Source organism: Theropithecus gelada, chromosome 13, assembly GCF_003255815.1.
Source record: "Theropithecus gelada isolate Dixy chromosome 13, Tgel_1.0, whole genome shotgun sequence".
Lineage (NCBI taxonomy): Eukaryota > Metazoa > Chordata > Mammalia > Primates > Cercopithecidae > Theropithecus > Theropithecus gelada.
The window spans coordinates 20,036,052-20,048,204 of NC_037681.1; the positions used below are offsets into that span (position 1 = coordinate 20,036,052).

At 49.5% G+C, this 12,153-nt stretch overlaps 1 protein-coding gene across 3 annotated transcripts in view; it reads right to left on the reverse strand.

Annotated features, from left to right (window-relative positions):
- Nucleotides 1-385: 385 nt before the first annotated feature.
- LOC112604458 overlaps nt 386-12,153 on the reverse strand; it is a 29,299-nt gene continuing 17,531 nt past the window's right edge. The window contains exons 2-4 of one of the 3 annotated variants that reach the window (XR_003115229.1): nt 4,868-5,062; nt 2,301-3,274; nt 386-1,131 (exon numbers count right to left, since the gene is read on the reverse strand). Coding sequence is in view for 2 of the 3 variants with exons in the window: in XM_025353494.1 (XP_025209279.1) it covers nt 1,131; nt 2,301-2,545 (246 nt within the window). In the remaining variant the exon portion in view is untranslated. The remainder of the gene's footprint in view (nt 1,132-2,300; nt 3,275-4,867; nt 5,063-12,153) is intronic. The other 2 variants (XM_025353494.1, XM_025353495.1) reach the window with 2 other exon arrangements.

Consider the following 12,153-nt stretch of genomic DNA (forward strand, 5'->3'; position numbering starts at 1 on the left):
GACCTCAAGTGATCCGCCTGCCTCGGCCTCCCAAAGAGCTGGGATTATAGGCGTGAGCCACCGCGCCCGGCTGAGTCTTGAGTGCTTTATATATTCTAGATACCAGCCCCTTAACAGGTGGCACAGAGCAACCATGGCAGAGGGCCTACCGAGAGAAGTTTGTGCCCTGTAGATATACACTAAAACATTTTGGAGAAATGGAAAAATATGGGTTGATACTTTCCATTGCAACAGAATTCTTTTAAAAGACAAAAGAACCTTAGATATCCTCACCAAATTTCAGGATGAAGAAAACAGATATTGGAAATTCTTGCTCTAATCTTACCTAAGGGTGTATTAGTCAGTGCTGTTTTAGTTGCAAAAACTAAAAACTCAACTCAAACTAGTCATGGAAGAAAGGAGTTAATTGGCTGAGCAGCAGAGAAGTTAAATCCTGAGGTGAATTCGGGGCTCCCAAGATGTCTGGGCCTCCTCGCTCCCCCTCTTCCAGCTCCACCCCAATCGCTGGCATCATTTGCCGGCCAGGCCCTTTTCTTGCCTTCACTGTGGCAAGAAAGCAGCTTCATTTCTGGTTATCTCACAGCACTGCATTCAACAGAAAACAAAGCAAGCCCTTTGCTTGGAGTTTACAAATGACTCAGGATTCACTCCGATTTGACCAAGAGTCAGAACCCTAACTGGCCAAGCCTGAAGTCACTTGTCTACCCCTGATGCCGGGAACAGAACGCATGGATGAGAGGATGGTGGGTGGTTCCTGAAAAGGAAATTCAAGCACTTTTCCTAAAAGAAGCGGGAATGGATGCCGAAACAACACATCTCCTACAAAGAGAGCAGACAGACACTGGGCTTGTGAAGCCGCCCCATACCTTCCCCACAGAACTGGGCTTCCCTCGCTGGTGCCCCTGACGGAGCCTTGTCTTCATCCTCCACTATGTATTCATCGCGCGGTGTCGCCATTGTTTCCTCCTCTGTCTCCAGAGTGTCTTCTCTTAGTTCTCAGCTAGTAAGGGAAGGAGGCTGGGCATGGTGGCTCATGCCTGTAATCCCAGCACTTTGGAAGGCCGAAGCAGAAGGATTGCTTGAAGCCAGGAGTTTGAGACCAGCCTGGGCAACAAAGTAAGACTCCCGTCTCTACAAAAAAGAAAACCAAAAGTTAGCTGGGCATAGTCATGTGCACCTGTGGTCCCAGCTACTTGGGAGGCAGAGGCAGGAAGGGTGCTTGAGCCCAGCGAGCTATGATTGCACCACTGCACTCCAGCCTGGGTGACGGAGTGAGACCTCGTCTATAAAAATGATTTTTAAATGCAGGGGGGAAGGAAATAAGGAGGTAACTACTGAAAAAATGAAAGTTCATGCTAGGAACATACCACAAAATGCAATGGGGACTCAAAGAAGGGCAAGATTGAAGAGGACAGGAACCCTATTCTGGGGTGTCTCTGAGGGCCCTGAGAAATAAAACAAACGAATGGCAACAGGAACCCAAATATCCTCTTTATTATTGCTAGAGGGCTGGACTGGAGGACACAGCTTTAGACCTGTGAACTAAGTGAGCTGCTAATGCAAATCCCACTAGGAGGCAGGCTCACCCACCCAGCCATGGCAGCCCTGGACTAGGAGAGGCTCCTTTAGTCCTGCAGGGGTGCAGCCCCCTCAGTGAGAGCAGTGGGATCTTGTACCCTGCATGTGCTCACCCCCAAGGTGATGGAGGGGCCAACTGGCCTACGCAGGACCCGTTTCCCCTCCCCACCTACCTATCCAAGTGGTCATCTTTCATTTTCCCTGGGGCAAAGTATTAGGGGGGTGGAGACAAGGCAGGAAGGTTACCTTAGTGGAGCTCCCTGAACACGGGAGGAAGCCGGTAAGGTTTCCAAAAGCTCACAGAGATAGTGGCATTTAAGATGGGCCTCTCCTACAGTCCTGAGCAGGAGGAAATGCAGACTCTGGGTCAACACTCCTAGATGTGGCTTCTGGTCACCCCCACTGTCAAGGTGGCTCCACTCTTGCCCCGTGGCTCTCTGTAATAACTGCCCTCTTACCTTGCCTCCTGGCCTGGGTTGCTATGGTGCAGTAACTCTACAGCTTGGTACTTGGGTCTCGACTTGCTCCTATGTGTTTGTGCATCTCTGTGCCCCAAGATTCTCTTCCAGCTATGGCTGGCTCTGCTTCTCTGCACCTGCCATACTGCAATGAGCGGATCTATTTCCAGGTCTGGCAGCCCCTGCTGCTGGGCTCCTTCCCATAGTGGTAAACTGGGCCAGGCTGAAGAGATGACATTGATCTAAGCTGAGCCAGAAACTCACCAAGTGCAGGGAAGGAAGGAAGCAGGAGTGTATGCTTCACTTTGCTCCCTAGGCTCCAGACCCCCGACTGCCTGCTGGGAAAACAGGGGCACCTCTTGCCCACATGAAGCAGGGAGCCTCGTTCCTGAGGCGGGGTGCTGGTGGCGGCTGCCTGAACGTGTGTTCCCACTGGCGACTTGGATCTGGTCCTGAGAAGAGTTGACCCGCGGTGTCTTTGGCCTTGCGATTCCACATACAGTCCCCTCCTTGATGACAAAAACAGATGCTTCCATGAGGAGTTTTTGAATTAGGAAGAAATTTCCTGCTATGAGGAACAGGCTCACGTACTGAGGAGTAAGAGGACGAATATTGTAAACACTTTTCATTCTGAATAATAGACTAATAGGGCATTGGATTGTCCATGCATTCTGAAGGAAAGAAAAGGCACTTATTTGCTGCCTTTTGGCACGATAGTCGAAACCCAGGGGTTGCATCAGATTCAAACAGCTTGCTCTCCAAGTCCTGCGGGGAAAGGGACCAAGACATAGACATGAGAGCTAACAACCACTAACGTCGAGCAGGCCCACGTAACCCTCTGCACGATGCCTGCCCTCCGCGGTCATGAGAGACGATTTCCACACGTGCTACTGCTAAGATAATGAACAGGTGCTTCTGAACTCTCCACCAGAGCCCAAACCAGAAGACATGATCTGTAGCTTGGGATGTGAAACCTGCAGGCCATGAGGAAGGACACACCGAGGGCAAGGGTGTCAGCTGAGGGACACCAGCGAGGTTGGCTGCAGAGGGGTGTGCAGAGCCCCGGCGCCGTGCGGGTGGAGAGAGTCCTGCTCTAACGCCCAGCGCTGGTTATCTGCACAGGGATACTCTATAGAGCTCTACCACAGACTCTGTTTCAGGGCGGCTCCCTGGAGGCTGACTTTGAGATGGAGATTTGCAGGCAGGGAGTGTAATGGGGCTGCTCTCAGGTTCCGCACCTACAGGAGAAGGGAAGGAAGCTCAGACTTGCTCAGAGGGAGAAGCTGGGCTGCAAGGCAGTCCCCTCAGCTGAACCCATGGAGGGTTCTGAAGTCTTAGAAAAGTCTCATGGCCGTCCCAGCTTCAGATGCCCCCATCCCCACCGAGCTGAGGGGCCAGACCTTTGTACCCCAGCTTCAGCCAGTCACTGGGTGCATACTGTCCTCAGAGAGGAGGTGGGACACTGGGTGGGGAAGCTCTCTTCACGTGGGGGCAATTCCTGAGGAGGGCGGTGAGCCAGCAATCCTCCCAGCAGCTGCGGCACAGCCTCTGTCTTGAGAGGGATCTGGATTGTGTATCAGGGCATCCACTCCTCCGGCTAAGTTCTGGGGCAGCTCGCCTTTCTCTGGAACAAACTAACGGTTCATCAGATGACCACAGCCCCCACCACTGCAACTGTGCTTGAGGTCTGTGATACTCCCCATCTCCCTCTTCTATCCTTTGTTTATTTATTTATTTAGAGACAGTCTGGTTCTGTTGCCCAGGCTGGAGTGCAGTGGTGTGATCACAGCTCACTGCAGCCTCCACTTCCCAAGCTCAAGTGATCCTCCTGCCTCAGCCACCTGAGTAGCTGGATCTACAGGTGTGTGCCACTGGACTCAACTAATTACATTTTTTTTTTTTTTTTAAGAGATGAGGTCTCACTATGTTGCCCAGGCTGATGTTGAATTTCTGAGCTTGAGTGATCCTCCTGCCTCAGGCTCCCAAAGTGCTAGGATTACAAGTGTGAAGCACTGCACTCGGACTTCTATCCATTTTATTTTATTTTACTTTTTTTTTTTTTTGAGACCGAGTCTCACTCTCTTGCCCAGGCTGGAGTGCAATGGCATGATCTCGGCTCACTGCAACCTCCGCCTCCCAGGTTCAAGCAGTTCTCCTGCCTCAGCCTCCTGAGTAGCTGGGATTACAACCACGCGCCACCACGCCTGGCTAATTTTTGTAATTTCTTTTTAGTAGAGACAGGGTTTCACCATGTTAGCCAGGCTGGTCTCAAACTCCGACCTCAAGTGATCCTCCCGCCTCGGCCCCCCAAAGTGCTGAGATTATAGGCGTGAGCCACTGCGCCTGCCTCGGCTTCTATCCATTTTAGATTCTCCCTGCAGGAGGCACCTCAGCTGAGCCCCTGGCCACCACACCCTCTTCCGGCCATGGCTGCTGCACCTGTGCATTTCCCATCAACGAGGGGCAAGAGCGCACAGAGACATATTCCTCCTGGCCCCCCTGTGCAACTGCAGCTCATCTCTTCCTGGGGGGCAGGGTCCACTACTCCTGCCAGGACGGTGGCTCCTGCTTCTCGCCTACTGGTTCCTTGGTGTACTTTCGCTGTATCCCTTGATGGAGACATTTCCTCACTGGGAACCAGAACCTAAAATCCTCAAAGCTTAGAGTTGTGGTAACAGAAATACCCCAATGGGATTAATGTAAAGTGGAGCCACTCCTATCTCTACCCCTTGGTTCCTGGACCTATATATTCCTCCCAGTGGGACGTAGCACCTTACTGGTTGTTGAATAGAGTGTACACTGTGCCCTGGAAGGTGGTGTCCCCTCCTTACTTGGTATCATCATCTCTGAGCTGGCATCTCAGCTATGCCTTCAACAGCCCATTTCTTCTCTTCGTTCAAGCCAGTATCTTCTGGGTGGTCCAGAATGTGACAGGACCGGTGATCCCATGGTCACATGCCGTTGTCATGCCTCCTTGGCTATGCAATGAATGGGCCCTTGGGTCCGATGTGATGTGATGTGGGATCCTATGTCAGCGGGTAAAACGCTCAGTAAGCCCTCAGATAGTGGTGTTGGCCGAGGCCCTGCCGGCGGAAAAGGTAAGCATGTGTCCATTCTAGTCGAAATAAATTTCTGCCATTTCTAGAATGGAAGGGATCCACTGTAGTCAACTTACTATCAAGTGGCTACTTATTCACTTTGAGAGCCATTGCCATTTCCGAGGATCAGCACTGATGCATTGCTGGCAGGCTGGACATTCAGCAGTGGCGGTAGCTACATCAGCCCTTGTGAGTGACAGCCCGTGCTATTTGGTCTGTGTGTTTGTCCCCATCCCTGCCACTATAACTGCTCCTTCACATGCCCACTGTGTCAGTTCTGGGGTGGCTGATGGCATCTGGCTGACATCCAGTTGGCGAAACCATTCTATCTGGTTGTTTGGTGTTTCTTTCATGGTAGATGCTCTCTGGTGGTCCTCTTCACGCTTCTTAGCTACTCAAATAGTCCATCCACATGCCTCTGTCCCCAGCATCCTTGTCCTTGATCTTCTCATCTTTCTCCTTCCAGACCCCTGATCCATGCATCAAGGCAGCTGCTAGTAGCCATGTATGAATATAAAGTGTACCCTTGGGCTACATGTCTTTCCATACAAAGTGGATGAACAGATGCACCCCTGAGAGGATTGATCCACTGGGGGAACTTCCCTTGCCACTGTTTGTCAAGATCAGCCTGTGGTGGGCTGTACTGTAGTCACAGTTCATTTTTGGCTTGCACCCACGTACCAGTCTGACCCGTCTGTGAATCAAGGCAAAGCAAGGCTTTCCTCTTTTGTCAGCGGATCATAAAGGGACTTTGCCCCCTGTGCAGCCACAGGCGTGAGCTGAGGAAGAAACCCTGGTGCCACACTGGCAGGTGACATGTGTCTGGGCTACCTGACTGTATAGCTCTGTTCATGCCCAGTTCTGGACATACCACTTCCATCTTACTATGGATTATTGCTAGGCCCATTCAACTTTGTCTTGGTGAGTTTGAAAGGCAGAACCTAACTAATAATGAACGGTTCTAGACACGTGGTCACTTGGTGCCCCTTGGTGAAGTATTCCATCTCTGCCAGGGTCTAGTAGCCCTCCAGGAGCTACTTTTCAAAAGGTGTCTAATTCCCTGTTGCAGACAGTGTGGTCTTGCTCCAGAACCCTGAAGACCTATACTGTGATTGTCCTACTGGGGCTTGCTAGAAAACTCCACCTTGGATACCTGTAATATAATGGAACGAGCAGAGGCTCAGCAGAGGTGCTTCCTGAGGTTGAGGGGAATCTAAAATGGACAGTAGAGGAAGAGAAGTGATGATCAATTGAAACATCAAGACTGTAGGGTCTGCCACTTGTAGCAACTGGACCTGCTGCAGAGCTCTCTCCTATTCTGGGCCTCCCAGTCAAAGATGGCAGCCTCCTGTGTTACCAGGTATTAGGTTAAGCAGTATTCCCAGTTGTGGAATATGCTGCCTCTAAAACATGAATACATTTACTAGAAGTTGTGCTTCCCTCTTCCTTGTGGTAGGTATGAGTTGCAGTAATGTGTTCCTTGCTTTAGAATGTTCCAGCATGCTTAGACCACTGGACTCCTAAACAGTTCACTGATGAGGCAACCTCTTGTGTATCACAGGACGTTTCTCCCACTTTCTAGGGTGTATGTGTCTCACACAAAGTACTTGACACTTCTTGCTCATCTGGCCTCATTAGCGTGATGCATATGATATCATCAACACAGGAACTACTATGAAGTTCTAAGAAATACCCAGACAGTTCTCATGTCTTTAGACCATATTTTGACAGAGTTAACACAGCCCTGTAGGAAAACCATAAATATACACTTGTATCAATTCCAAGTGAATCTACTGTTTCTGATCTTCCTTCTGGTGGGGATAAGTCGTGCATCGGCCAGATCAGTGGTCAGTTATCTGACACTGATAACTGTGTGGACTATGTGAATCCACTCTAGCATGGACGCATCGGGCACAGTAGCTGTAATTGGGGATATTTGGTTCGTTTGTTGTAGTCTTCTTTCACACTACAGGACATACCTGGATCTCGCAGCGTCTGGATGGGCGAATTAAGTGGAGATTTGAGGGGGGACACTACCCTTGCATCCTTTGTTCTTTAAGGTGGCATTAATTTCCACCATTCGCCTGGGATGCAATATTTTTATTTATTTAGAGACAGAGTCTCGCTCTGTTGCCCAGGCTGGAGTGCAGTGATGCACTCTCGGCTCACTGCAACCTTCACTTCCCAGGTTCAATGACTCTCGTGCCTCAGCCTCCCGAGTAGCTGGAACCACAGGTGTGTGCCACCATGCCTGGCTAAATTTTTTTGTATTTTTAGCCTGTTGGCCAGGCTAGTCTCGAACTCTTGGCCTCAAGTGATCCATCTGCCCTGGCCTCCCAAAGTGCTAGGATTACAGGCGTGAGCCACTGTACCCAGTCTGCTTTTTCTTTCTTATGTTGGCTGGTTGTATTAGTTATCTACTGCAGAACAGCAAACCACCCCAGGGAGCATACTCATTTGGTGGGCTTTCATCTTAAAAGGAACAAAGGCAGTGTGTGTCCAGGTATAGGCTGGTAGATTTGGTGGTGGGAAAACGAGGCAGTTCTGGTCTAATTGTAATTGTTTTTTTTCTTTTCTTTTCTTTTTTTCCAAGACAGGGTCTCGGTCTGTTGCCCAGTGCAGTGGTGAGATCATGGCTCACTAACTCACTACTGCCTCAATTTCCTGGGCTCAAGTGATCCTCCCACCTCAGCCTCCCAAATAGCTGGGATCACAGGAGTGCTCCACCCTGCCTGGCTAATTTTTAAATTATTTTTGGTAGAGACAGGGTTTTGTCATGTTGCCTAGGCTGGTCTCAGACTTCTGGGCTCAAGCGATCCTCCCGCCTTGGCCTCCCAAAGTGCTGGGATTACAGGCATGAGCCACTGCACCTGGCCTGAATTGTTTCTATTTTCTCATTAAACAAGGCAGGTCATCAGCTGAGATGTGAATCTCAGCTATACTGTCTGTATCATGAGACCTGTCTCCTTGGCCATAATTGCCATAACTGGACCAGGGATGGGCTCCTAATCCAAGTGAAGGCATTCGATTCTTTCTTTTGGGAGCTTCAAGTGACGATTCAAAGACATCAGTGTCAATTAGTGCTCAAACTGGAAGGATCTGTAAATTCAGAAACTGTGGGGCAGACATTTTTCTTCATATAAATGGAAAAGCTGACAAGATTAGGTAGGGGTTTGGTGAAAGAAGAGTAAAGCAGAAAGGAAGTAGAAAAGTAGAAAGAAAATAAGAGTCCACATAGACTTGGAGTTGCAAAAGGAGTTACTTAGGTTCCTGTCCTAAGGTTCGAGTCCTCTGATAAGATGCCCGGATAGGACTAAATGTGCAAGCGATGTGCTGGCAAAACACTTGCAAAGGGAATAGGAGGAAGCCAGGAGAGCCTGGGAGAGCTGCGATGCAGGTGCAGCCCCTGCGAGGAGACAGGAAGGGAGGAGGGCTGGCTTGAGGAGGTGTTAGAATGCAGTGTATAGTTCTTTCTTTTTCAGAGACAGTCTCCCTTTGTTGTCCAGGCTGGCCTCAAACTCCTGAGCTCAAGCAATTCTCCTGCCTCAGTCTCTTGAGCAGCTGGGACTACACGCGCATAACCATGCCCAGCTTAGAATGGAATGTAGTTCTACGAAAGCTCTGGCAGAGCTGATGAGGTGTGCTTGTGCCAAAGCCACCTGTCGGAGGAGTCCCCCATCTCCCAGAAATGGGCCTGCCTTAGCACGGCAGGGCTGCACTCAGGCACTGGGTGGGAGCAGCTCACAGGAAGGGCGGTCTCAGTGCAAATGCAATGACAGAATTTCATAGCCAGGCAGCAGGGGGCCACATTACGCTCCCTGCAGAGAGGTGAGCAGCGCGCTCTCACGGCCACAGCTCACAGTGCCTTTTCAGTTCCTTTTTCTACCACCTCATGACGCACAAGTGCCTTTCCTGCCCGTGAATTCTGAGCTTCTCAAGACACTCCTGGATCTTTCAAATTTGATTCCCTATTTATGCTTAAACGACTTTGAGTGGATTCCAAGTACTTGTAACAAAAACAACAACAAAAAACATAGATTGAAATAGTAGCAAGGAGACTATAATCTAAATTTTCATTTTATTTTTTTCTTTTTGAGACGGAGTCTCGCTCTGTCAACCAGGCTGGAGTGCAGTGGCCGGATCTCAGCTCACTGCAAGCTCTGCCTCTCGGGTTCACGCCATTCTTGTGCCTCAGCCTCCCGAGTAGCTGGGACTACAGGCGCCGCCACCACGCCCGGCTAATTTTTTGTAGTTTTTTAGTAGAGACGGGGTTTCACCGTGTTAGCCAGGATGGTGTGGATCTCCTGACCTCGTGATCTGCCCACCTCGGCCTCCCCAAGTGCTGGGATTACAGGCGTGAGCCACTGTGCCTGGCCTAAATTTTCTATAGAAGAGGGGATGGAAAGAGGAAATAATAATTCTTTTTTTTTTTTGAGACGGAGTCTCGTTCTGTCGCCCAGGCTGGAGTGCAGTGGTGCGATCTCAGCTCACTGCAAGCTCTGCCTCTCGGGTTCACGCCATTCTCCTGCCTCAGCCTCCCGAGTAGCTGGGACTACAGGCGCCGCCACCTCGCCCAGCTAGTTTTTTGTATTTTTTAGTAGAGACGGGGTTTCACTGTGTTAGCCAGGATGGTCTCGATCTCCTGACCTCGTGATCCGCCCGTCTTGGCCTCCCAAAGTGCTGGGATTACAGGCTTGAGCCACCGCACCCGGCCAGGAAATAATAATTCTAGCGCTTATTCCTTATACCCCGTAGAGGGTTCTACAGTTTGTAATGTATTTTAACTTACACAATCTCATTTGAGCCTTACAGCAACCTCTGAACACAAGTAAGGCTGGCATCATTATCTGTATTTCAGATGAGGAGGCTAAGTTTCAGAGACAATACAAACTGCGGTGAATTGAAAAAAAATGGAGGCCGGGCGCAGTGGCTCACGTCTGTAATCCCAGCATTTTGGGAGGCCGAGGCGAGCGGATCACCTGAGGTCGGGAGTTCGAGACCAGCCTGACCAATGTGGAGAAACCCCATCTCTACTAAAAATACAAAATTAGCCTGGCGTGGTGGTGCATGCCTGTAATCCCAGCTACTCAGGAGGCTGAGGCAGGAGAATCGCTTGAACCCGGGAGGCGGAGGTTGCGATGAGCTGAGATAGTGCCATTACACTCCAGCCTCGGCAAAAAGAGCGAAACTCCACTCAAAAAAAAAAAAAAAAAGACAAACCATATAAATATTAGCCTCTACCTATAAAAGCAGTAAGCCAAAAGCAGCACTGCATTCCTGGAGAGATTGCAGAAATTAGTGCCACCACTAATCAATGATTTGAAAGACACAGAGCTGATGATTTCCATTCAGCTTAGCTCTCTAGCCTGTGCAGATCCAAGACGGATCCAAGAGAACGGCGTGGATTATTACAAACTCAGTTAGGTTGTGACTCCAATTGCAGCTGCTATTCTAGGTGTGCCTTCATTCATGAAGCAAATCAGTGCATCCCTTGGAGCAAAGTATGCAGCTGTTGATCTGATGAATGCTTTTATCCTCAGTACTTTTTAGTAAAGACCATCAAAAGCAGTTTGCTTTGAGCTGACAGGGTTAGCAATACCTATTCGTCATCCAAACTCAGGACTGTACCAGTTCGCAGTCATCTGTCATCATCTAGTTTGCGGAGACCTTGTCCTCTCCTCTACTCCACAGGACATCACACTCATCTAATATGTTGATAGTATGTTCATTAGAAGTAGTAACTATTCTAGCCACCTTGACGAGACATATGTGTGCCAGAGGGTGACAAATACCACAAACATTCAGTGAAACTTCTGGGGGGCCTAATTGTCTGGGGCATGTTAAGCTGTGCCTTACTACCACTAAGAAAGAGGTACAATGCCCAGTGGGTTTGGATTTTGGAGGCAATGTATACCTCATTTGAATATTCTTCTCTGACCCATTTTCTGAATAACTTAAAAGGCTATTAGTTTTGAGTGGGGCCCAGAACAAAAGATGACATTGTCATGACAGTCCCTGACTCATGAAGGTTCAACTTAAATGTTTTTACTTTACCAATGATGTGAAAGAGATGTGCATTCAGTAGCAGCTGTATTTGGAATGCTGGATTTTAATCTTTCCCTGGCTGAGTGATACGTGGTGGGAGGCTCTCTCATGATGCTGGGCAGCAGCAGTGAGTGCAGCTCTGCCAGCCAAAGGGTCACTAGGCTGGATGACCAATACTGTACGGTGGGCGGTATGGACAGATCACTTTGCCCAGCTGTAGGCCAGTGGAAGTGTTCTGGGCATGTTCAAGGTAGGATAGGCTAAGCTATGATGTCCTGTAGTTAGGTGTATTCAGGGCATTTGTGACTCAGGATATTTTCTTTTCTTTTTCTGAGGTAGGGTCTCAGTCTGTCTCACCAGGCTGGACTGCAGTGGTGCAAGCATGGCTCTCTGCACCCTCGATCTCCTGGGCTCAAGCCGTTCTCCCACCTCAGCCTCCCACGTAGCTGGGACTACAGGCATGTGCCTCCATGACTGGCTAACTTAAATTTTTTTTTTTTGTAGAGACAATGTCTTGCTATGTTGCCCAGGCTGGTCTCACACTTCTGGGCTTAAGTGATCCTCCAGCTTTGGCCTCCCAAAGTGTGGGGATTAGAGGCATGAGCCATTGCACCTGGTGAAATTTTTACAATTGTATGTTGTCTCAGCATCCATTTTAAATATACGTTAGCCTTTCTCATATAAAAAGCAGGACTCAGTCACCCTTGACACAGTTTCCAGTTCTCCACCTCCTCCTGGTTCCCCAATGTGATCAATCTAGATACCTGCCTTGTACAACCACCTCCTGATGATCATTTCCCTGTGGACACCTAGATACTACCTACGTGACTTGCTCCACCAACCCCCTCGCCCCACATGGACATGCTGCAGTGACCACCTCTGAGTCACAGCATGACCCCATGGTACTTGTGCCTGCTTGCTCTAAACTTACCAATTAGAACTCCTAGTGGACTCAGTGGCTCACGCCTGTAATC